Source organism: Zeus faber, assembly GCF_960531495.2.
Source record: "Zeus faber genome assembly, chromosome: 3".
NCBI lineage: Eukaryota > Metazoa > Chordata > Actinopteri > Zeiformes > Zeidae > Zeus > Zeus faber.
In genome coordinates this window covers 13230189-13252688 of record NC_137190.1, presented here as the reverse complement: position 1 = coordinate 13252688, position 22500 = coordinate 13230189, and the positions used below count along the sequence as shown (strand labels likewise).

The 22500-nt window shown below is 42.5% G+C and overlaps 1 protein-coding gene across 1 annotated transcript in view; it reads right to left on the bottom strand.

Moving 5' to 3' along the window:
- nfatc3a (nuclear factor of activated T cells 3a) overlaps nt 1–22500 on the bottom strand; it is a gene marked incomplete at its 3' end in the record, with an annotated part of 77381 nt that overhangs the window by 30386 nt on the left and 24495 nt on the right. The window contains exon 3 of the mRNA XM_079997625.1: nt 17920–18082. Coding sequence (XP_079853751.1) covers nt 17920–18082 — 163 coding nt within the window. The remainder of the gene's footprint in view (nt 1–17919; nt 18083–22500) is intronic.

Below are 22500 nucleotides of genomic sequence, written 5' to 3'. Positions count from 1 at the left end.
TCCTTCTCTCTCCCTCCCTCTCCCTCTCTCCCTCTCTCTTTGCCTCCACCCCATCTCAGTGACCGCTGTCTTGCTGTGCACTAAGCCTGATTACATCAAGTGAGAGCCAAGCTTCCAACATGTTTACATCAAATACAGGCCTCGGGCAACACCAGCTCCACTGTTCACACACTGTACACACCCGTGCACGTATGTCTCCACGCCGGAGCGTCCAGTGCATTGAGAGAGTCGCAATGTGTCATGGAGCACAACAAGAAGCACGGGAAACCGAACGGGATGAGGTACGGCTGGTGGTCAAGTTGACTGAGTTTTACTTTGTTTTTAATACGAGGTTGACACGGTGTGACGTGCATGAGGTGGAAAAAGCTCCTGAGTGAAGGAAATGAGAAGAAGATTGACAGTGATTCACCTGCCGCCTCTTCCACCAAAAGGTCAACATCATTTTGCCGGTCCAAGCCAAGGGAAATGTAACGCTCTCTCAGATAGCGTCTGCTGTGCTATCTTTCAAATCCTTGTTACCGGAGACTGTGGACTGACAGTTCCCAACTACCGCAGAAGTGCATGTGTTTTTACTTCTGTGTTGTAAATTGAAATACTGTTTGGTTTAACTCTCCGCTCACTGTTTGTACTCATATTGCACTTAAGCCCCTTTCCCACTAGCACTGAAAGCCGTAAATCTCCCAGTAATCATGTGGGAATTTTGAGCCTGTGTCGATTCTGTAAATTTGCCCACTCTCAAAGTAGTATAATTTCTGGCTAATTGCCCTGAGCTGGGGAGGGAGCGAGTGGACGGGGAGAGGTAGAACGGGTGGAGAACGTTCCTTCTCCAGAGGCAGAGAGTGGAGGACAGGTTGAAAATGATCACACTGATTTAATGACTTTAGGTAAGGGTTGTTGCATCTGGGGACGGGGGCTCTGTCCCCTCTCAGTCAGCGGAGGGGAGAGTTCACGGGGCGGGGAGCAAGCGCTGGTCTAAAAAACAATTCTGTTGCCTAGTCTCGTGTGATATCAGACACCTTTGGCGTGAGCATGACGTAACGTACCCTGAACAGTCATCTATGTGGGAACAGACTCGATACGGAACTTTTCCGGTAGGGAGGTTATGTGGGAATGACGACCTACTGCCTTTGCCGGACATTTTTTATCTGGCAATGCTTGGATTTCATGTGGAAAAGGGGCTTTACATGCTCATTGTCGAATGCATCTGAGTGTTTTTAATAGCAGGTTCTAAGACTAATCTAAAAACTGCAGATTTGTAAAAAATTTGTATGTTTGCACTGTACCTGAAAAAGATAAAAAAGAAAATAAAAGAAAGCTCCAGTGCTCTGCTGTGAACCCTGCCGAGTATATGTATGAGTACACTGTGTTTCTCCGTCGTCCATGTTGTGTCTGCCTCCCTGTGCATCCATAGACCCGGCAGGTTGTACCAGAGGGGCTGCTTCAAGTTGTTTGGGTGAGAGAAGCACTCAATTAAGCCGGTTAAATACGCACAAGGATACCTCAGCCAGGCAGTGAAGAGGCTTTGGACTTACATGTCTCCTAGCAACAGGTGTGCCGATTATGGTCTGCAGCTTGTCCCGAAGGAGGGGCCTATAACTGCCTATGAACAGATATAACCACTGCAGTGCGTCTGCTGTGCAGGTCCCTTTTTAAGGTCACGTAAATATTCTCACACTATTTGGGTTTTATTTTCTGACTGCTGCTCATAACAGCCAGGAGGGAGGCCTACTCTTCTGACCAGAAACTTTAACATCCCCATCTATTTTCAGAAATTAGTCCACAAATACTAGACATTAGGCGGTTGCTCTCATTCAATCATCTACTAGTAAAACAAATGTAGGACTGGATTTCGAAATCAGATACCTTTAGGATATTGACATAAATGTTCTGTGGCATTCAATGCCAAATTTGGATACTTAAGTAGTTAATCTCTTCCCCATCAGCCAAATATAAAACAGTCAGAATAAACGTGTCATGTAATTGCCTTTTTTTCCAAAAGTGATTTTCTTTTTGAACTAGACATGGGAATTATTTTATTGTAAAGCAGTATATGACTTCAACTATCCGTCCAAAAATTAGGAATTGAAAAAAAAAAAATATTTAGCAGTGGACATCGAAGCCAAAGTATTCTTATTAGTACTGGTACTGAAAATATTAAAACAACACCAAGCTCTAAAGAACTGCAATTAAAAAGTTAACCTCAGTAGTCCCAGGTAGGGACAGCACTTGTTACAGTGTTAATGCCATGATCAAGTAAGGAAAATGAAAGTGGACAAGCTTGTCTTTAATGGTCATTGCACACACCACAACACATGCATATGTGTAGCTAAGGTGACACACACGCAATTAATGGAGGCCGTGAAGTGCGTTCTCCGCTTTTATCCCATCAAGGCTTGTCCTTCCCCGGGGGGCAGGCCAGAAGCTATGGGCAGCCTACAGCGCCCCTCAGACAATGTTTCTTTTGCATGTTTTTAGTGGGATGCTCTTACAATATTATATGGAGGAAACTCCATGTGAGTACTGGGGGAACATACAAACTCCACATGGAAAGGCCCCTAATTGGGAGATAACCCACTGGAGCGCAGTGCCAACAGCGCCCCAGGCGAGGATTCCAACCCAGGACTTTCTTTCTGTGAGGCAGCAGTGTAATGCACGGTGCCACTGTGCCACCACCATAACTGTGTGATATTGTACTGTACTATTTTGTCAGTGCTGCAGGTTTAGAAATATTGTATGGATTCGTTCATAGTAAATTGAATCATTACAATAGTGGATCCTATACTATACTATCTGATTTGGTAGGATTTCTAAGAACTAAAAAGTTTGGCTGAAACAGATATTTCTTCAGTAACAGATTTCCCTCCTCCATGATTTATTAGTCATATTTCTTTAGTGGCCTCAGTTCTCCAAAGGGCTCAGGAGTCTGGTCTGTAAACCGGTGAACTAAACCAGCACTACAATTGAGGCATATTCTACACAGTCCACATGAAAACTAAACACTATTTCTCTCCCTTTGGAGATGGTCGTTGTGCAAAACCTACTTACTGTGACAACAATTGTGTGTAACTACAGACAAGTTACCAAACTGCAGTATGCATTCATGCTCTGAACAGTTTCTTCTTGTCACAATGTAAACAATCTGGGGCAAGCACGATGGTAGACGTACACAGTAATTAAAGTGGTTAGCCATGCAATTCACATATTATTTCACAACATATTTAACATATGTTGTAAAGACTCCAGGTCTTCACAGTTACGGTCGCACAGTTTCCTTCGGCAACCAGATTAAATTGGCAACCATGTGAACGCCTCTAATTGCTCCCTTTGGCAACCACCTGTTTAGTATTTTAGATTTTTTTAATATATGACAACAAAATAAAAACATAAAAGTGGAAAATCTCATTTCAATAAAAGTCAACATTTTATTTGGTTGCCTCCGTAAAGTCACTGCTGCACTAACGTTTTGTAAGCAACACGACATTTCAGCCGTTGTGCGGCCACTGTCCACACAGGCTCGCAGCCAGCCTGTTGCTGATTTTCAAAACCCGCTCCCACCCCACACCCGCTACGTGCAATAACGTACCCGCCCCGCCACAAATTGCAAAATTAAAACCAATTCATTTTGAATGGGGAGATTTTCTCATGGTACATAAAACAAAATTGAATTCAATGAATTTGAACGGGGAGATTTTCTTTGACTTTAGAAGGGGGGTGGGGGGGGGGGGGGGGTGCAGGGCGCAGATACATACACTAAAGTAACCTGACAAAGATACGCCACTGCGGGGATGTGGGGGGACCATGGATGTTTTATACTTTAAATGCATGGGTTTAAATTTCGTTCTGACTAGCACAAAATAAAAGCTGGACACTGGTCTCGCTTTCTATCTATTGAATGGTGAATTAAATTCAAGGTTGGGCGAGAATAGGGATATAGGGTCATACCCTCGGTATGAATTTCCTTCATAGATACAAGTTAATTGTATCTCAATGTCAGCATTTGCAGGCCTGGCTGAACATTTCATAAGGCCGATCAGCCAGTGCGGTATACCATTTCCATAGTAAGAGCAAGCTCCATCAATCAGAGACGTCGTTGTTACACTTAGTATTATGGATAGTGTAGTACTTTCCGCGAATAAAACATGTTTTTTCTTCAAACAAGGTTGATATCATACGGACCTGTGGCTGAGGAGAAAAAAAGGTATTATATATATATATTGTGTAATATTTATGCAATTATTTATAAACATTTGAAACCCTAACGGTTACCCCAAAAAAGACAATACTGCGCCATTGTGTTACTTAAAAGTTAAAAGAAGGTATGGGTGAAAAATGACATGCATGTGTTACTAGGGGTTCATTTGGTCGGGGAATATACCTGCATCAGAATTTACATATGTCATTTGCAAAGCCCTTAATTATATGTTAGGTAATTTTAAGTGGCGCCCCCTATTGACACTACCTCCCCTCTAAACGTTCATGTCCAGACCATGACCTTATTTTGGTAGCTCTATTAATAACTCAGACAAAAGGCTTCAAATGTGACCTCTGGTCGGGGTTCAAAGGGCAATATCTCTGTTTAGGGCCCACTGAAATGTCTCAAACTTATGTAAACCTACAAGATGAGACCTTTCCAAAAATGTGTTTGGTTTTGTTCTACCGTTTTGTTCACGGACCCCGACACGAACACGGCTCTCCGTGCGCCCAATTACAATGGACATTTAGACAGGACAATTACAATGAAAGACATTCAGTAGTTCACACATTCTATGATCCTCAGACTTGTGAAACAGGTTCAAAAACTTGAACCCCTAACCCTAACCCATTTCAAAGGGTGATCAGACCAAAGAAACAACCAGAACACGGGGATTTTCGCTTGTGAACACTTTGATATGGCGGCAGCTTGGAAAAATGACCTCCTGAAACTTCCCAAACTATTACTCATGCCAATAAGAGATGGAAACTGTAACCATTCTGAATTCAAAGAGCCACAGCATAGAACGTTATACTGTATATGCCCATGTGAAGAATTCTTTCCCGTGTCTAATATAGAGTCATGCTCAGACTTATTTACTCACTAAGACACAAAACTGACCAATCATTTTAGACAAGAGGGATGAGAAACAGAAATCATGTGTACAGTTGTTTTCTGTATCCCTTATCACCTATCTTTATATGAATCTTTAACACAGGAACAGGAACAGGCACACACACACACACACACACACACACAGCAGAAAACGCAGAGCAACATCCCTTGAGCTTTGACACGCGTGTAGCCCTTCTCCCGAGCGCTCTGTCGAACATGGTCACATGCTCCTGTTTTGCTGTTGACATAGCATCTTGCCGGTGCCTCGGTCTGAGCAACGGGTTTGCCAAAAAAGGAAGTCACCGGCGTGTCCAGGTGGCTGCTGTGGCATCACTGGGTGACATCACTCCACCAGTCAGTGATGCCACATGGGTAAAGGAGGGTCCGCAGTGAGCAGAGCACGTAGAAATAAAGCAGGCAGATCACAGAAGGCCTGGTTAGCGGTAACACCTATCTGATTTCAATTAACTTGCTTATAGTGGTAACAGCCAAAACAATGCACATCAACAATGGATATTAAAGATGAAAAAATCCCTTTCTATGGTAAAGAAACCGCAACCGCAAACTGCAGGACCGGCGTCAATGTGCTGCAAGGGGGTTGGCTGGCTACAGTGCACCCAGAAAACAAGATACATGCAGGCTAGTCAACAGCGTAATATGCTGTGACCCCTTGAAGAGCTACTGCACACTAGAACATGTTGTTTTAACTGTAAGTTAAAGTACAGACCAGTCATGAAATGAAATCGTGGTCAAAATATTAACGCTTCTCTACAAATTCGATTAATTTGGCATTACAGATAGAAGGTTTGGCTCGGAACATCATCTACTGGTTGAAATAGGGAGAACGTCTACATAAATCAGCGCTTTTAGTGGCTCCCTACGTCATGAATTAAAAAATGGAAGGGGGAAAAAAAAAAAAAAGAAGATGGGTCCAATCCCCACCAACCGCTGCGCATTGACTGAAACTATCGAGACACGCCACGTCCTCCACGCCAGTCCTCACCCACTTCTTTCATTCTGAAAAATTGTGGGGGTGAAATGACTCTTCAATGGACAAAAAAAAAAAAAAAAAAAGAAAATAGCTGAATGACTACAGCTGAATGAAAGATAATCTGTTAGTTTGAATTCAAATTTGAGAAACCGCACTGCCTCCACAGTTAATTGGACCGGCTTGACTTTGTTCGAAACAAAATGTGTGTGATGATTACAAATGCTGGAAGCAGTAGCTATTGGTGATGGTGATATGGTATATGGTGTGTCAGCTGATAATAGAGCCAAAAGCCAGGACTTATGGCACTTAGAGCCATTCTCTTGAAAATCGTTCTGAATTATCCAAATAACTTTAAACTCGTTCAAATATTTGAAAACATTGTGGGAAGGATATTTGTGTCTATGTCTGACCGTACGCTGCACACATTTGTTATTATAATGAGTGGTGCATAATGAGAGTTTTGTTTTACTAACTGGATTTGACCTCGTTGGCATTGGTGAATTGACAAGGATTTTTACATATTTTGTGTATTGCATACATGTCTTTATGTTTTTTATCAATACATTTGTTCGATTTACCAGCAAATGGGTTTCTGTAAAAAAAAAACAATAATGCTATCACAGGGTTAAACGGCAACATTTATTGCATGTGCTGCCTTCAATTTTATGTTGCCTTCAAAACATGAAGAGCCTGAACAGACCAACAACAAAGAGTGTTTTCAGTAAACAAAGACATTGATTGTCTGACCTGCCAAGCAAGTGATATGATCTACCCTCACGTGATTTAAGTCAACAGGTGACGAACAATGAATTTTTAGGTCAGCCTACATATTTATTTGCAGTGTTTTGCGACAAATGTAAACATACATTTAGGATTTCAAAACCAGTTCTACGCGTGTGACCTGAAAACTGCGGTTAAATATTATTCAGTGTATGTTATTCAGATTATGTTCTGTCAGTGGCCAAACCAACAGTTACACACAGTAAGCTACTAAAACGAATAGCACGTCACAACAGCAACAGTGAAACTCCTTAAGCCCTCTACTTGCTCGCTGCTACAGAATGTGGTGAATTAATCCCACAGCCAAACAATTCCCTCTGGGGGTGGGGAATGGGGGCAAGTGCGGCCAATGCCGGGGTGATCAAATTCGATGGCTAAATTATGCATCGTCACACATGGCATGGCAGAATCTGGGGCTAACTGCAGCTGAAACGGTTAATAATTGGCCCGGAGTCAGAATAGAGTAAAGCTATATACATGACTGGACATGGGTGGAGACATGGGTCTTGTTTCCAATGAACAACTGAAACAAGAATGGGACTCCTACAAATCTAAGAAATCTAAAACTAAATTTTAATGCTTTGACTGGGGATTTTGACTTTGAATGTTGTTTCAGTTCTACCTTCTTACATTGTAATAGTTATACACTATATACAGTATACCAGTGGGTAGGTGCTGTGCTGTTTAAAAGTCGACTCCAACGGCCTCCAGCGTAGAAGGCGATCCTGGTGGGTTGACAAGGCCGGCGGACCGGCTGAGCTCTAAGCTCTGCTATTGTTGGACTCCACAATGTTCACGTCCCTCGCTCAAACGCATAATAAAAACCTGTCGCTGCGCTCATGAAATATTCACCTCACTGGACTCTCTCTCTCTTTTCTTCTGCTGCTCTCTTTCTCTCACTCTGGGCGAGTGAACAGCAGTGCTCGCTGACAGGCTCACCTTCTCTCTGTCTCTGTCTCTCTCTCCCTCCCTCTCTCCCTCTCTCCCTCTCTCCCTCTCTCCGACGCTATCGGATGACAGATTAGCCGGGTATGCCATGGTGACAGACTCTGCTGCCTTCTCCTCGGCCTCAAACAGGTTGACTGATGGGGTGACCGTGGGCAGAGGAGGTACATGTGATAATCCTAATAGGGATGTCATAAGAACCCAGACCTCGGTGCAAAAGTCAATGCCAAAAATCAGAGCAAGAGATTTCCCCACAGTGTCAAAAGCACCGAGTTGGTGCCGTGCAGCTGCTGACTGCTGACGTCACCGGCATTGACGTCTACAAAAGCTGTAAACTATACCGGTGTCAATTGTTTTGGTGTTGATGTTTTTTATTTTATGTTGTCGCACTTTCTCCTTCATGTGCTGTGTGTTTATGCTGCATATTCGGTAACATTGGCGACTGCTCTCTTGGCCCGGTCCATCTTGTAAAAGAAAATGGTGAATCTCAATGAGACTGACCCGGTCAAATAAAAAAAATACAAATAAAATTGTGTCAAACACAAATTATTTATTCAAATAATTGTCCCATTTACCCAATAATGTTTTTGTTTTTTTTAAATAAATGAGTGTTTGCTAAAATACATGGGTTTTGGGGTTTCTCTGTTTTTATTTTCTTTGCCATCAAATTGGATATAAGAATAATGGAATTTCAACAGCCAAATGTCTGGTATTGTAATATCCCAAAATTTGAACACGCAAATGTATAAAATGAGATTAATTCAGCAATACTTTCTGATGTATGCAGTATGTATGGGGTTTTCTGATAACTTATTGAAAGCTCATTAACATAGCCTTGGTCTTGAAAACCAGCGGTAGTATCAAATTGACTAGCAGGGGCACACAAAAAGTACATTTGTCATCGGTGACGTGCAACTTGGTTTTAACATGTTTACACTGAAATGTGTGTTCTTGAGGAGTTGCTCATGACAAACAGTGGTAATATATTCCCTTCCCAAAGGGCAAGGGTATATTTGAGGTTAAAACCAAGCCCCGTTCCTGTTACACATGCTCTGTGTTCTATTTTGTGGCTGAAGGTTGCCAGGGTGATGTCCATTATTGTGTTTAATGCTGTGGGTGTTGGGTGCAGGTGTTCAGGGCGATGGGTTCACTCGTGAGTAATGCAAAAGGGGAGCATCATGTTAACGCACAGGCTCCATAAATCAGTCCTGAAATTGGCGGAGGGGAATCTGATCCTCGGTACATTTCAAGGCTTTTCAATGTTCCTTGACATGTCAGTGACCTGTAGCTTGTTTACCGAGAGACTAATCTGACATAGTATGTGCTCCGTACATTATTTCCTACATTAATGCGATCGTTCTCTGGAGAGCTTTTCCATTGATAAACGGAACATTATTACAAGAATCGCGAAATTTGAAATTTTGGGAGTTGTTTTAATTTAGGAGCTCGAAAATCGAATTAGCTACTTAAATAAACCATAAATAGGGCTTCATAAGAAAGCGTTTGCATCACATAAACACATTTCCATTTAGAGGCCTTTCCAACCTGAGGTGGAAGACAGCTCCACTATTTTCTCAGTTCTCAATGTGTTACTGCGACACTCAAAGCTGTAGAGCCATCTTCACAACTCTGACAAATTGTTGGCATACTTGTTTACACAAGGGAGAAAGGACATCTGCACATAAAAAGAACCCTCAGCTGCCAATTTGTTGATTATTGAGGCAATCTTTCAGTCACCTAAGTCGCCTAGGTCACAAAGTGCTTCATCAGGCATTAGGATGACCGAAGAAGAGCTTTGTGGCCTGGTGTGACTTTTCTATCTCTCGCCCGAACCCCAATCGGCCGGAATGTGCACAAACCAGGAATCCCTTTTTCACTTGCACATACTCATATTTGTTCTCAATAAAATATTTAAATTTGCAGGTTTGTGACAGTGCAAATAAGCTACAGTACAGAATGTTCTACAGAGCTATTAGGGGTGGGACTCTTTGGAAATTCGATCTCGATTCTTGAGGTTACAACAGGGCTCAAAACTAATTACTAAAAGCGGTTGCCAGGCTGGCAACCAGGCTTCAGCTTTTGGTTGCGGAAACTACAGTATGGTTGCCATTTTTTGTCACCTCATATTTTGAGTAATTAAGATACTATGCAGTTGTACATCTGCCTAATAATGAAAATGTGATACAAAATAATGTTTAAAAGCTAGTTACAGTAACCAAACTAAATTCTTTGTAGTTTGTGTTTTATCTGATACTTTACAGAATTGGAATCTTCAGAGGGGAAGAAACACAAGTCAAGACAGACATGAGCTGTGATAACACTAACTCCTCTGCTCACACTCACCTGATCACACTTAGCCCGTCTCTCTCTTACACCCACATGTATATGCGCACCACACAGACAATAAGAATCTCAACAGTCTTTTAGTTTGTCCCCTCATTGTCAACCATGGTAAATTCTAATTTGCATCTTTCCATTTAAAAGTAGCTCTCCACCAGATGTCTGAGCCATGCTCATTATTAATGCTGTCTGTCTACCAAGACAATAACTGGTTATTGTATTGTAACGGCTATATGTTGACAAATCTGACCAAATTGACAAAAAAAGACTAAAATTAAAGACATTTCCTGTATATGTTTTATTTTATTTTAGTTTGTCTTGTAAGTGCGCAATATTGTTTCAGTTAGTTTTGTTTTCTTTCTGTCTAGTTTTATCTAAAATGTTTTTTGGTTTAGTTTTAGTGACTGTGCAGGGATGAAAACACATGTATGGCGAAAAAAGGTCTGAAACATACTTATGGTTGTCGCCAATGGTTTTCCGAGCCTGTGAACTCTGCATCACTTTCTTGCTTTCAACCGGAGACCAGAGCGGTGCCAGTGTCTTAGTTCTCATGTAATATCAGAGAACGAGTCCAAGAGTTAATCGATTGTGGGTGGGGTCGTCCCAAAAAAACCCTTTGGATCTGGACGATTCAATCAAGTCACCTAAATTAACAGGGAAAAGCGACATTCTTCGAAAAGCAAGTTGTTTGCATCCCTGCTGTAATAACCTTGCTCTACTTCCGTCCATTGGTTGACTCTTCGCCTGACAGCGCTGTCAGCAGCCCGGCAGCGCTGTCAGCAGCCCGGCAGGAGAGATGCTCCGTGGAGCGCTGGGATTTTATTACTCAACTATGAGCAGGACGCACACTTTTAGGTTGTGTGCGGAAAACTGCTGTCTTCACATCACAGATGACAAAGCAAGGCATTAAAACGTGAACAGGTGCCGGTGCGAACGTGAATAAACGCACCAACGCAACATGCAGTGTTCTGGTTCTGCCATTAACAGCAATATTTAAATATCACTAATTTAACAAATGTATTTATATAATTCTCGATTCAATAATTTTCCCATTTGACTACAGTAGATGTTAGTTTTCTGGTGTTTTAGCAACAATATTGTGATAATTTGTATTTGTGAACCTATATCAATAACTCTTTCTAGAATTAAGTAATAATTAAAGGAAAATAATGAAATAAATCAAAAAAGGCTTCCGCTCAGTTACTTATAATGTTGTACAGTAATTCAATGTAGAAAGATTTTACAAAACAATTTGTAAAACTGTTGTTAGTCTTGATATAATCTAAGAAATATTACATTTAAGAAATGTACAACTATATTCATCACATAATATTCTATGATTAAAATGGATGATAAACGTAAATGTATAACGATTGATTACATAACTCTTTGATAACTAAATAGAGAAATTGACGGTCTAAAACATGAAGCAGGGGACTTCCGGTATGGCGACCAAGTGAAGCAGGCGTACAGAGAGCAGCACCTGAGCGACTTCTTAAATTCCTACTATTCACACCGTCCGTAAACCTCAAGTGCACTCAGCGTCAGAAACGGGATGTAGTCTAACTTTGGATAATGTCCGGAAAAAATGAGAAAGGTGGAAAAAAAAAAAAAGAAGAAAGACTTTGACCATGGAACCTGCCATGCTTACAGCGGCTAATCCAACGATGGCCGCCGCAGCTGCGCACGGGGAAGTTAACTCCAATCTGACCATTTTCGACCTGTAAGCCGAATTGGAGAAGAACAGAGCAGCAATTTCAGCCGAATAACAAGCTTCACTCTCTTATATTTAAATAACCCTAAATGCGATTCGAATCAAGGTGCAGGACTTTGGTCCTCATATGAGTGCAATGTGAAGCGCTCTCTCCGACTATAACGACAGGCTAACCAGCCTTGAACTACAGGTCAAACAAATCCAAACTGAGAACGGCCATCACAAGACAGAAGACCTTGAAAATCGCTCGTCGTAAAAAGTGAGAGGAGTTGGCCTACCTGAGGACTATGAAGGACGTTCGGCCACAGATTTCATGTCAAATTTTTTTGTTGACATATTGCAAGATTAATTGTTCGCCTCACTACCAGAGCTTGACAGGGCACACCGTACGTCGAGGCCAAAACCAGGGGAAGGAGAATGACCGCCACCCATGGCCATTCGCTTTCTACGCTGCCAACAGTGAGCGCAGGTAGTTGCCCTAGTGAAGAAACGAGGACAACTTGTCTACCGGGGCTAAAAGATCTTCATTTTTCCAGACATGAGCAGTGAGCCTGCCAAGAAGCGCGCGCCTCATTCATCACAGTCAAATCCAAACTTTACAAGAGAGGTATCAAGCTCAAGTTCCACCATCCAGCTGTGCTTTCTTTAACGTACCAGGGCGTCGAGCGCAGGTTTCGCCACTGCAGAAGATACCGAAATGTTCTACAATCAGCGCCTGGCAAATTTATCTGAATGAGCCTGCATCGGACAAGGCCCCTGGTATCCTGCTTTTTCCCCACTTGCGCCGGGACATGCACCTGAATGATTGCGGATGTCACACTGGCTGGCTGATTTGCCTACTGCACACCTGGGCCCCTTTTTTGAAACTTGATTATCTCAGCCTGACCAAAGATTAAGATAAAGATTAAACTGGACAAGCTTTAGTTCTTGTTATCACACACACACACACACACACACACACACACACACACACACACACACACACACACACACACACACACACACACACACACACACACACACACACACACACACACACACACACTTTCCGCATTCTTCCCATCGAGGCCTGCCCCATGTCCTTCCTCCAGGGGGCAGGCCAGGAATGGGGGACCAACTTCAACGTCCATCTCTGGTCAGACGATGTTTCCTCTTCAAAGCTCCTTGTTATAACGCTAACCCTTGATTTGGGATTATGGACTTCTACAGTACCATTGGAATATGGACATGTGAACTGAACATCGATTTCGGACACCACAACTGGACCTTTTACCACCGCGGCACTTGCTATAACTTCAGCTCCGTCAAGCCTTCAATAGAAAATCGTGGAAAAACTATTGACTTCACTCACTGAACATTATGGATTGCTTCGGACTTACAGTAAATTGATCCTTTCAAACTGCACAACAAAATCAGGACCTGCCTCAAATTGCTATTACACGTCAGTAAGGTAACGGGGTGTGGGGTCTGTGCATGTATGCCTATTTGATTACGCGTGCATATCTATACACATATAGCCTATATGCTTTGCATTGATCTTTAGTACTAAGGCCTTGTGTCAATGATGTCTAACGTTGGTTGGTTAACAAAACCCGTAGGATGAGATTGTCTCTGCTTTCCCGTCACCAATCTGTGAAACTATATGTCATATGTTAAACAACTTGTCATGTCATTCCCCTTTTATTTCGGATGTGTCTTCCCATTGGAGTGCTCTACTCATGTTAATGTTATGATATTGTTAAGTAACCCCCAGGTTACGTGGTGTGCGGCGCAGGCTCTGGCGTGTGCCACAGCGCATTGATATGCAGATACAGATCCAGCCTCTGGCTCACCTGCAGGGATAGTTTCACCCTGATGTTAACCGTTATGCATATGTGCAAGCGGGTCTGTGTATTCCCAACAGTGTTATATTTGTCTCACATCTCCTTTCAATCGCATAAAGTAGAGGATACACCTTATAGTTAGACCTAGCCGTATGGGATACTAGTTATTCTTCCCTTTATGAACGGCGTCATGTTGGATGTTTGATTAATTTGACTTATTTTCTTTCGAAAGCCTCATAGCTCAGGCATCTATTTTCTGGCATTCTTGTGCTATTCTGCCACGTTCCTGTTTTACTTCCAAACCGGTCAGCATGTGTTAAAAGTTCATATGTTAGCTCATCAGCGCTCTATGTCTTAAGATAGAAGGATTGTACTCTCACTTATAGTAAGCTGCCTTCACTCGTGAATGTGTAGGGATTTTATTTTATTTTTTGGTCCTTTTTTTCTTTTCTTTTTCATTTCTTCCTCTTATATCCGATTCTACATGTATCTAAGACATTCTTCTCGCTGCAGTACTCTATTAGGTTTATACATATTTCCAAAAACTTCTCAGCTTCACCAGATCACTGTGACCCCTTTCCCACTGAGGCTTCCACTAGGGCTGGTTTGGAGCCGGTGCCTTATCTGGAATCTGTTCTTCGCGTTTCGACAGCAAAAAAAAATGGCTCTGGAACCGCAAAACTGGTTCCAGAGCGGCACCACAAGAACAGCTTACGTCAGAGGCTGGGGGCGGAGACAAGCACGCCCGAGCAAAACATTGTGACGCCATTTTTTTTTATGGACGTAAATGGTCCTAATCCGTCATGGTCCGTGTAGCTCTCAAGGGGACAAATAAACTCCTACTCAGTACATACACCACACAATAGGCCTAGGGTTGGCGGGATGGGTGGAGTTCGAGCTATGTGGGTAGGGATGTGGCGGGCAGCTGCCATCTTGCCCGTCACGCTCCTGCCTCAACCTGCTTCTCGTCCGTCCGTAAATTTTAATACCACTCATATTAGTTTAGAACACATACACTCGCACACAAATCTTACTCCGAACAACACTCCACCACACCAGGGTCTGCCCTGCGCTGAGCACACTCGGCCACGTGGAGGGGCGTTCGGGGCTCGCGGCTGGATGGGGTGTTGTGAAGCGGTCTTCGCCCTTGCGCTGGGCGCGGTTGGGGCAGCGGGCCGCGGGGCAGCAGACCATGAGGCAGCGAGCCGTGGGGCAGCGGGCCCTGAGGCAGCTGGCCGTGGGCCTGCGGTCCGTGCCTGGAGCCCACAGCCCGGGTTCTACGCCTGCGGCTACGTCTTGTGCCTGCTCATGGGGGTGGGTTGTATGTGTGCACCTCAGGGGTGCAGGGTCTCCTCGGGTGCTCCGGGGCTGGGTTAAGCTCCTCTGGGCCAGGCGTTGGTTTTGCTCCATGGGTTTCTGGCTTCACTGGGGGCTAGGGGGTCTTCTGTGGCTGCAGGGCGGAAGCTTGGGGCTTTCCTGCGACCATGGGGTGTCCGTACAGGTGCAGGCTTCAGAGGTGGCTTCGGGGCTTTTTCCGCTGCTTGGAGGCATCACGATATAATACTGACCTTATACTCCAGAACCAACACACAACACACATACACACACACACACACACACATGATCCAATAATTTCCCTTTCGCATATTTTAGCCAGTCCATTTTATCTAAGCCTTTGGAACCTTCTCTGGGTACAAATTGAATATACAGAAAAGTGAATGTTTTCCCATTAATCAGCTGGCTCAGGGAATATCCCAGTCTAATATTTCCTTCAAATGATATAGCATATGGTTTAAATATTTTGGAATTAATATTACTAGCTTTATCCACTCCCTGCGCAAGGAAAATCTTACAGCTCTAACAACCAAAGTGAAAACTAATCTGCAGAGATGGAACAGCCCACCCTCTCTCTAGCAGGTAGAGTGCAATCTATTACAATTAATGTGCTCCCCAGATATTTATATTTAGTTAAATTTGTACCCGTTTTTGTACCTAAACTATTTTTTCATCAATTGGATTCAATAATCTTAGATTGGGTAAAAGCCCAAGAATTTGGGGAGGACACAAGGGGGGAAGTTTAAATCATTTTACTGGGCATCTAACGTGCATAAAAATGCGCTCTGGATCTCGGATACAGATAATAATTGGAGTCAACAAGAAGCAAATTCTTGTCATTCTTCGTCCTTTAAAGCTCTGGTGTGTAGCCGCCTTCCATTTAAACTTAGACAGCACTTTTCTAATTTCATAGTTATTACCACTTTGAAAATCTGCCAACAAATTAGGCAACAATTCAGCTGGACCTCCCTGCCCCTAGCTACAACTATTTGCAACAACCACTTCTTTCAACCAGCTAAGATTGATTCAAGGCCTGTCCTGCCTGGGTGACCTTTATGTTGATGGCGTGTGTGCTAGATTTGCACAATTACGCTCCTCATTCAACCTTCAGAATTCTGATCTGTGAAGGTATTTCCAAATTTGTACCTTTGCTAAATCCAACACCTTAGCATTTCTGCAAGCTCTGCCGCCCCCAGGCATGGACCATGTACTCGCGGTTACTGACTTGTCAAAAGACCATGTCTCTTTCATATACAATCTTTTATCAGCAGTGACTCCCCTTGCTCTGCATAAGATCATGATAGGTTGGGAGACTGAACTGGGTATAACATTGTTAGATTAATGGTGGGACGATGCATTAGGTGCAATATATTCATCCTTTACTTGTGCAAGCCTCATTCAGTTCAAAGTACTTCATAGGATCCATTTAGGATCCAAGTTAGATTATCGACAATTTATCCAAACCTCTCTGATATTTGTGGCAAATTCACTCAGGCGCCAGCAGACTTGACTTGACTTTTTTGATCTTATATTGGAGATATTGGAACTGACTCAGGGCCCATCGTCTCACATTGTTATCTTTCGTATCCCTGAGGAGGGTGTTAGAATGACTGCTAAACATATTCAGGTCATCTCCTTTGCCTCTTTAATTTCCCATCGTTGAATTTTCCTCTCATGGACAAATCCTTCACCCCCCTTAAACGCGCGTCATGGCTGCGGGACTTTGTGGCATTTCTGTAATTGGAAAAGACCAAATTTGCTGTACGTGGCTAAGCTGAAAATAATTAAAAACACTGGCAGCCTCTCATCTCTCACTTCGAAACAATTGGATATAGAAACTGTGGATCATAGCTGTATGTAGGTATATTAAGTGTAAGAGTGGGTAAATATGCAGATGCAAAAATGTACGGGTACATCCGCCTGGGACTATGACCTTGTAGGGTTGCAGTGTTTAAGATTAGGTCGACATGAGTATTTCCAATAGCCCATTTATTTTTTCTTCTTTTTTATTTCTCGAGTCTTACAACTATCTTGTTATCGGTATTTATTCAATTTATAAAATTATTATTACTATTATTCATTTTACTTGTCATTATTTTATTTTAATGAGCAGGGAGGGGATCGCTGGAGGGGTTAGGGGGGATAATGGGGGGATATTACTGTTAAAAAAAGAAAAAAACATGAATCTGTTATACTGTATATGTGCAGATTGTTGAACAAAATTTAGCTGTAAAAAAAACATTAAGTGGGGGAGAAATACTGTTTCTTGATACATGTTTATGTAACGCAGGTAAAGTTATTGTTTGATTTATTTATTTATTTTTGAACTCTCACCAAATCAAGACGAATGTGAAATTATATTAATTTGTGTTTGAATAATCCATTTTGAGTTAAATGGCCAAATACTGAGAAAAGCTTTCACTGTCCCTTTAAGAGTAATGGCCCTGCTGCGCCCAGTCTGCTCTAAATAGAGCGATGCGCTGTATTGTGTCGCAATAAGAAGTTCCTTATTTCATTGTATGGTGTTTAAATGTGGCGCTATGTTGTTAAATACATCACCTTTCATTTAGTGAGCGTGCAGTTGAATTGTCATGTAACGAACAATTTTGTAAATGCACTTTGCAAGTGTTTGTTGAGACATGCGCACCATGAGTTACCGCTGGGCGACACCAACCCTAGTGACACCAGTGCTCCATAGAACATAAAACCACATTATCACCATTAAAAAAAAAAAAAAAAAAAGATTTTTGGAATTTGAAATTTGAGTCGATTCGATTCGAGAAGCCAGAATCGCAATCACCCCCCCCCCCCTGCATGCCTAAAAGCTATAAAAGTCATATAAATACCGCCTCTGGTAAGGCATTTTCAGAAATGCTTTCTGGAAAGTGCAACAAAGGGCCGTTACCTTGACGAGGGGGTGGCCCCCAGACGCTGCCTTGACGGCTCCTCGGCTGCCCTCGGTTTCATAGTGCGCTCGATGGTGGGCTTTGGGGTGAACCTCAATTTTTAGCTCGTACTGGCCAAACTGGCTGGGCAGGGGCCAATCTAGCGGGGGCAGGGAAGAGGTCCTGAAGAGAAATTACACAAGCACACTCAAATGTAAATACATAATCAAGGCAATGACACAATTCTAACATGTATTTACCACATAACATTTAACGTTGCATTTTCAGCCTTCACACTGAACATGTCTGCGGTTGTGTTAGTTAAGACTTGGTATTAGGATTAGGACCTGGTACCAATATCTTGATTAATACATTTCAAACATTGATGGAATATGGAATATATCCCAGAAACTACTTCAAGCTACTCTTAAAAACAACTTATTTCTCTGCTTCGCATTTTGACCGGTGACACATCATATTACTGACATCATTTCTTACAAGAACACAAAATACGACTATAGAAAAATTCAGCTATAAAAGAAAACTCATTAAAAATAGACACCGAGTGGTTTTCATGGTCAGAGAGTATAATGTCATCTTAATTAGAGTAAGGCGTGTGGTATAGATGGTCAGCCCCAGTAGACTGCAGACAGTGACTCACTGGAAACCCCATGCATGAGTCTTCCGTTAAAATCACAATACCAGTGATAGTTGGCGTTGAGGTTTAATTGGCGAATCATCTCAAAAGGGTTTTTTTTTTTTCCACAATCTCTCGTTGAAAGACGAGCGTGAGCGTGAGTCAGTCCGTCGGGGTCGAGTCTAGACCCGAAGTTAAAGAGAACTCCAATTTAAATGACATATTGTTCAGTTCCGTAGGTAAAGTTTCTGAGGCATTTTAAGATATACAACCAATGTACAGTTGGGCGGATGTTTGAAGAGTGTGTGTGTGTGTGTGTGTGTGTGTGTGTGTGTGTGTGTGTGTGTGTGTGTTGTGTTGAGTTGTGTTGCGTGTGTGTGTGCATGAGCAAACTTGTGTTCAACGTGCACACAGACAAAAGCGAGCCTGTATAATATGGGCCAATGAATCAGTACACTGACACATAACTGTAGGCAGATGCCAGTATGTGCCGTCTCATGTGCCAGGCAACAAGCATCCTATATTGCTGCAGGGGTTTCTAATAATAACCACTAAATACTGTTTTAAGGTGTACCCTACCTTATCAACCCATTCTAAACAACCGGCCTCTACCTGCCTATACGCCAATACATTGACAAAGTCCAGGGATATTACTTAGACCCCAGAAAGTTTTGCCATTAATTTCTTTAAAAGGGAAAAGTCCAATAAGCACAGTTGACTGCCTGTTTTTTTTTTTTTTTTTTTTTGCTTTTTCCAGCAGGGCCCTGTCAAGTTCTGGCTACACGTGGAGCCAAACAGTCAAAGTGAATAAGAGACACATGCAGCAGGATTCCATTGGACTTCATACGTACATACTGCTGGCCTACAGAGTGAAATCAAAACAAGGGGAAAGGTTGACTTCTGGAATAAAATACGCATGTGTTTTCCTTTTCGGTCAATTAGGCATTTTCTGCCACTCACTGCAGCTTTGAGGATATAAATCAAATCCCACTATATTGTACAGATTCTCCAACTGCCACTGAAACCACGCTGGATCGTTTTTTTTTGCTAGATAAGCCAACCCTTGATCTAGAGGAAATAGCATGTGATCACAGGATCACAGGGAAACATTGTAATCTGTCACTCCCTTTTTTGTACTGTATTTCCTTTTCTTTTTTTTTTTTGTGATGATTTTGAGAGATCCCCAACATATACGTGCAAAACAAATGGTACGATCATCGAAACAGGATTTGGTCAAAGAACAGTGTGTAGATACAGTACATCGCAGATGGTGGTATCCCACCTTTTCAGCATTCCTTACGCCTGCCGTGACATAACCACCCAGGAAGTCGATTTTTGCATGGCTGCCACAGTTACAGGAGAAGGGGAGGGCGGGCGGTGGAAACACGAGCCATGTGGAGCAAGTGCAATCAGAAATAGCGTAACCTTTCCCAAGTTGCTGCGCCGTACGTTGGTGGATCCGAGTCACGTCCTCACAATGCCGTCCGCCCTCCAGCCGGGTGCCACCAACTTACGGGGCCCGCCGGGTTTTTATATCCCTATCTCTGGCGAGGGGGGCGGGGGTTGAACCTACTCCTCAAAGCACAGGGCTCAATGCAAAGATTTCAGGCAGGAACAAATCTTTGACTCTCTGTGAATTAGGCACTAATTGCTTACCTGATAATGCTAACTAAGGTGACTAAGGGACTAGGGGCTGTTTTTTGGGGACTTTTGGGACCCAGGGCCCTTGTTTAAGACTTTTAAGACATTTTAATGGCACCATTTGACAAAAGGAAAGACACTCTTTGTGACTCGGTCACAGAGCCCTGAAGCCCTGCCCCTCGCTGGCTCGCTGTTTATTGAAAGATTATTATTTCACACGTCACGTGTCCAAATTGCACCAAATTTCGACGCTGCACGTCCTTGGGTCCAATACAATCGCCAAGTGTGAAGTAGATCGGATGGACGGTTGTAGAGATAATCGAAGAACATGCAAAAATGCAGACAGACAAGACAGACATACAGATTCCTGCCTTCAAATTTAGATAACATAGAAGATTAGATGGTAAAATCATATGATGAGAAGAGACAATTTGCTCCTCATTCCGTTCGACTGGTGGGATTGTGAAACCCACCCAGTAACCAACTGCCTGGGCCATCTGTTTAACATGCCACTGACACACACACACACACACACACACACACACACACACACACACACACACACACACACACACACACACACACACACACACACACAAACACGTCTTAATCCTTTGGCAGGCAGGGGTTTATATATTCTGTAGTAGAATCTTGACTGCATGAATGTCGTCTAAAATTGTGCCCCTATGAAGCCTATCACACAGGCAGTAAGTATGTAATGACATTAAATTAAATTGGGAGTGGAATTCCTTCAAATAGAGAATTTGAAATACCTTTAGGGGTTTTCTGAAACTTTAACCAATTTCTAGCAACACAGGTCGGTACTCGGATGTAAAATGCAGAGAAATGCATTTTGTGCCTCAGTACTTGTACTCTGTGCAATGACAGTTAGTTGAATCTAAAATTGAAACAAATATATAAATAATATTATTAAATATTGTATTTTTTATATATATATTATATATAAGTATATATAAGTGACAATTATCTGGAGAAGGTTTTTCACTGTGCGGTGCTTTACTTGAATGACCTGCAGGGCAAAGAAACAACCCTTTCATCCTAAAATCGGGAACGTCTTGCTTAAAGGTTATCACAACACAATTTTTCCAAGTGAAGACAACCTTTACTTTACAGAATCCCATTTTGCCCGACTAGCGCTGTGCTCTGTTTTTTGTAATGGCCTATACTAAAAATCTTAATACCTGACTGGTTTCCAAAATACCCTTTTCAAAACGTTCAAAACAAAAACTAAAAAACAAATTTTCCAAATGGGAAAGCGAGCGAGTGTGCACCTGCACTGCCGCCGCGGTGTGCACTGCAGGATTTTCGCTTTCTCACTTTGCGTGCTTTAAAACAGCAACACATAAGATTTGGAGGGTCTCACCAAACCCCCCGCAGTGCTATGAAAATGATACCAAATATCCCGTGAATGGCACCTCAGCACCTCAGCCAGACGCACCGCCACCTCCACCTGGTCCGTCGGCGTATATTTACTCATATATATCTATATTTGCATATATTTCTACATTTATTGCCTTGTTTATTTATTTCAGGATTCATTTAACAGGCATATTTATTTTTATTTGCGGTGACGGTAATGAGCTCAATACCGGGGTGACGTGACGTGATGCGGGATCCGTAATCAGTCACTTTTAAGTTCTGCCCTCACCTTCCTTTGGGCCGTGTGAACTGTGAACGTGATCTCGGTACCGGGCTACAACTCACACTACTCATGATGTATTTTGATAGAAATATATCCTTCATTTTAAGAATTTACTAAATAAAGACAAATCGTCACTTTTGGTAGGTGCAAACAGAACTCAGGAACAGGCTGCAAGGAGAGCACTTGGGGGTGTGGATGAACATTTCAATAATGGGCCTCCTGTGGCAAGATTTCCACATCCTGATGCCATGGTGAATTTTTTCTCCAAGCAAAGGAATATTAAGTGCGGCAATGAACACATGTAGGGCTGGGCCGTTTATGAAATATTTGTTGCCGAATGAACGCCACCCAATACTCGAATCGATCTGAATTATTGTCTGGTCGGGGGGGGGGGGGGCGTTATCAGCATCTTTTTGACTTGCAGCGGTTGAATTAGGTCAAATAAAATGAAATAGCCTTTCTTAACATTCTCAGATATTAAATGTGAAACAATATGACATTTAAGCATGGTCGCGTTAAATAAATAAAAGTAAATCAAATAGCATTGCCAAATGCCAAAATGTGGTTATCTCAGACAGTCCCTATCTATTCTACTTGTCCCTTGTTTGTTATATAAACAAAAAAACAAACAATAAATGAAAATGTCTGGACTGTATGACT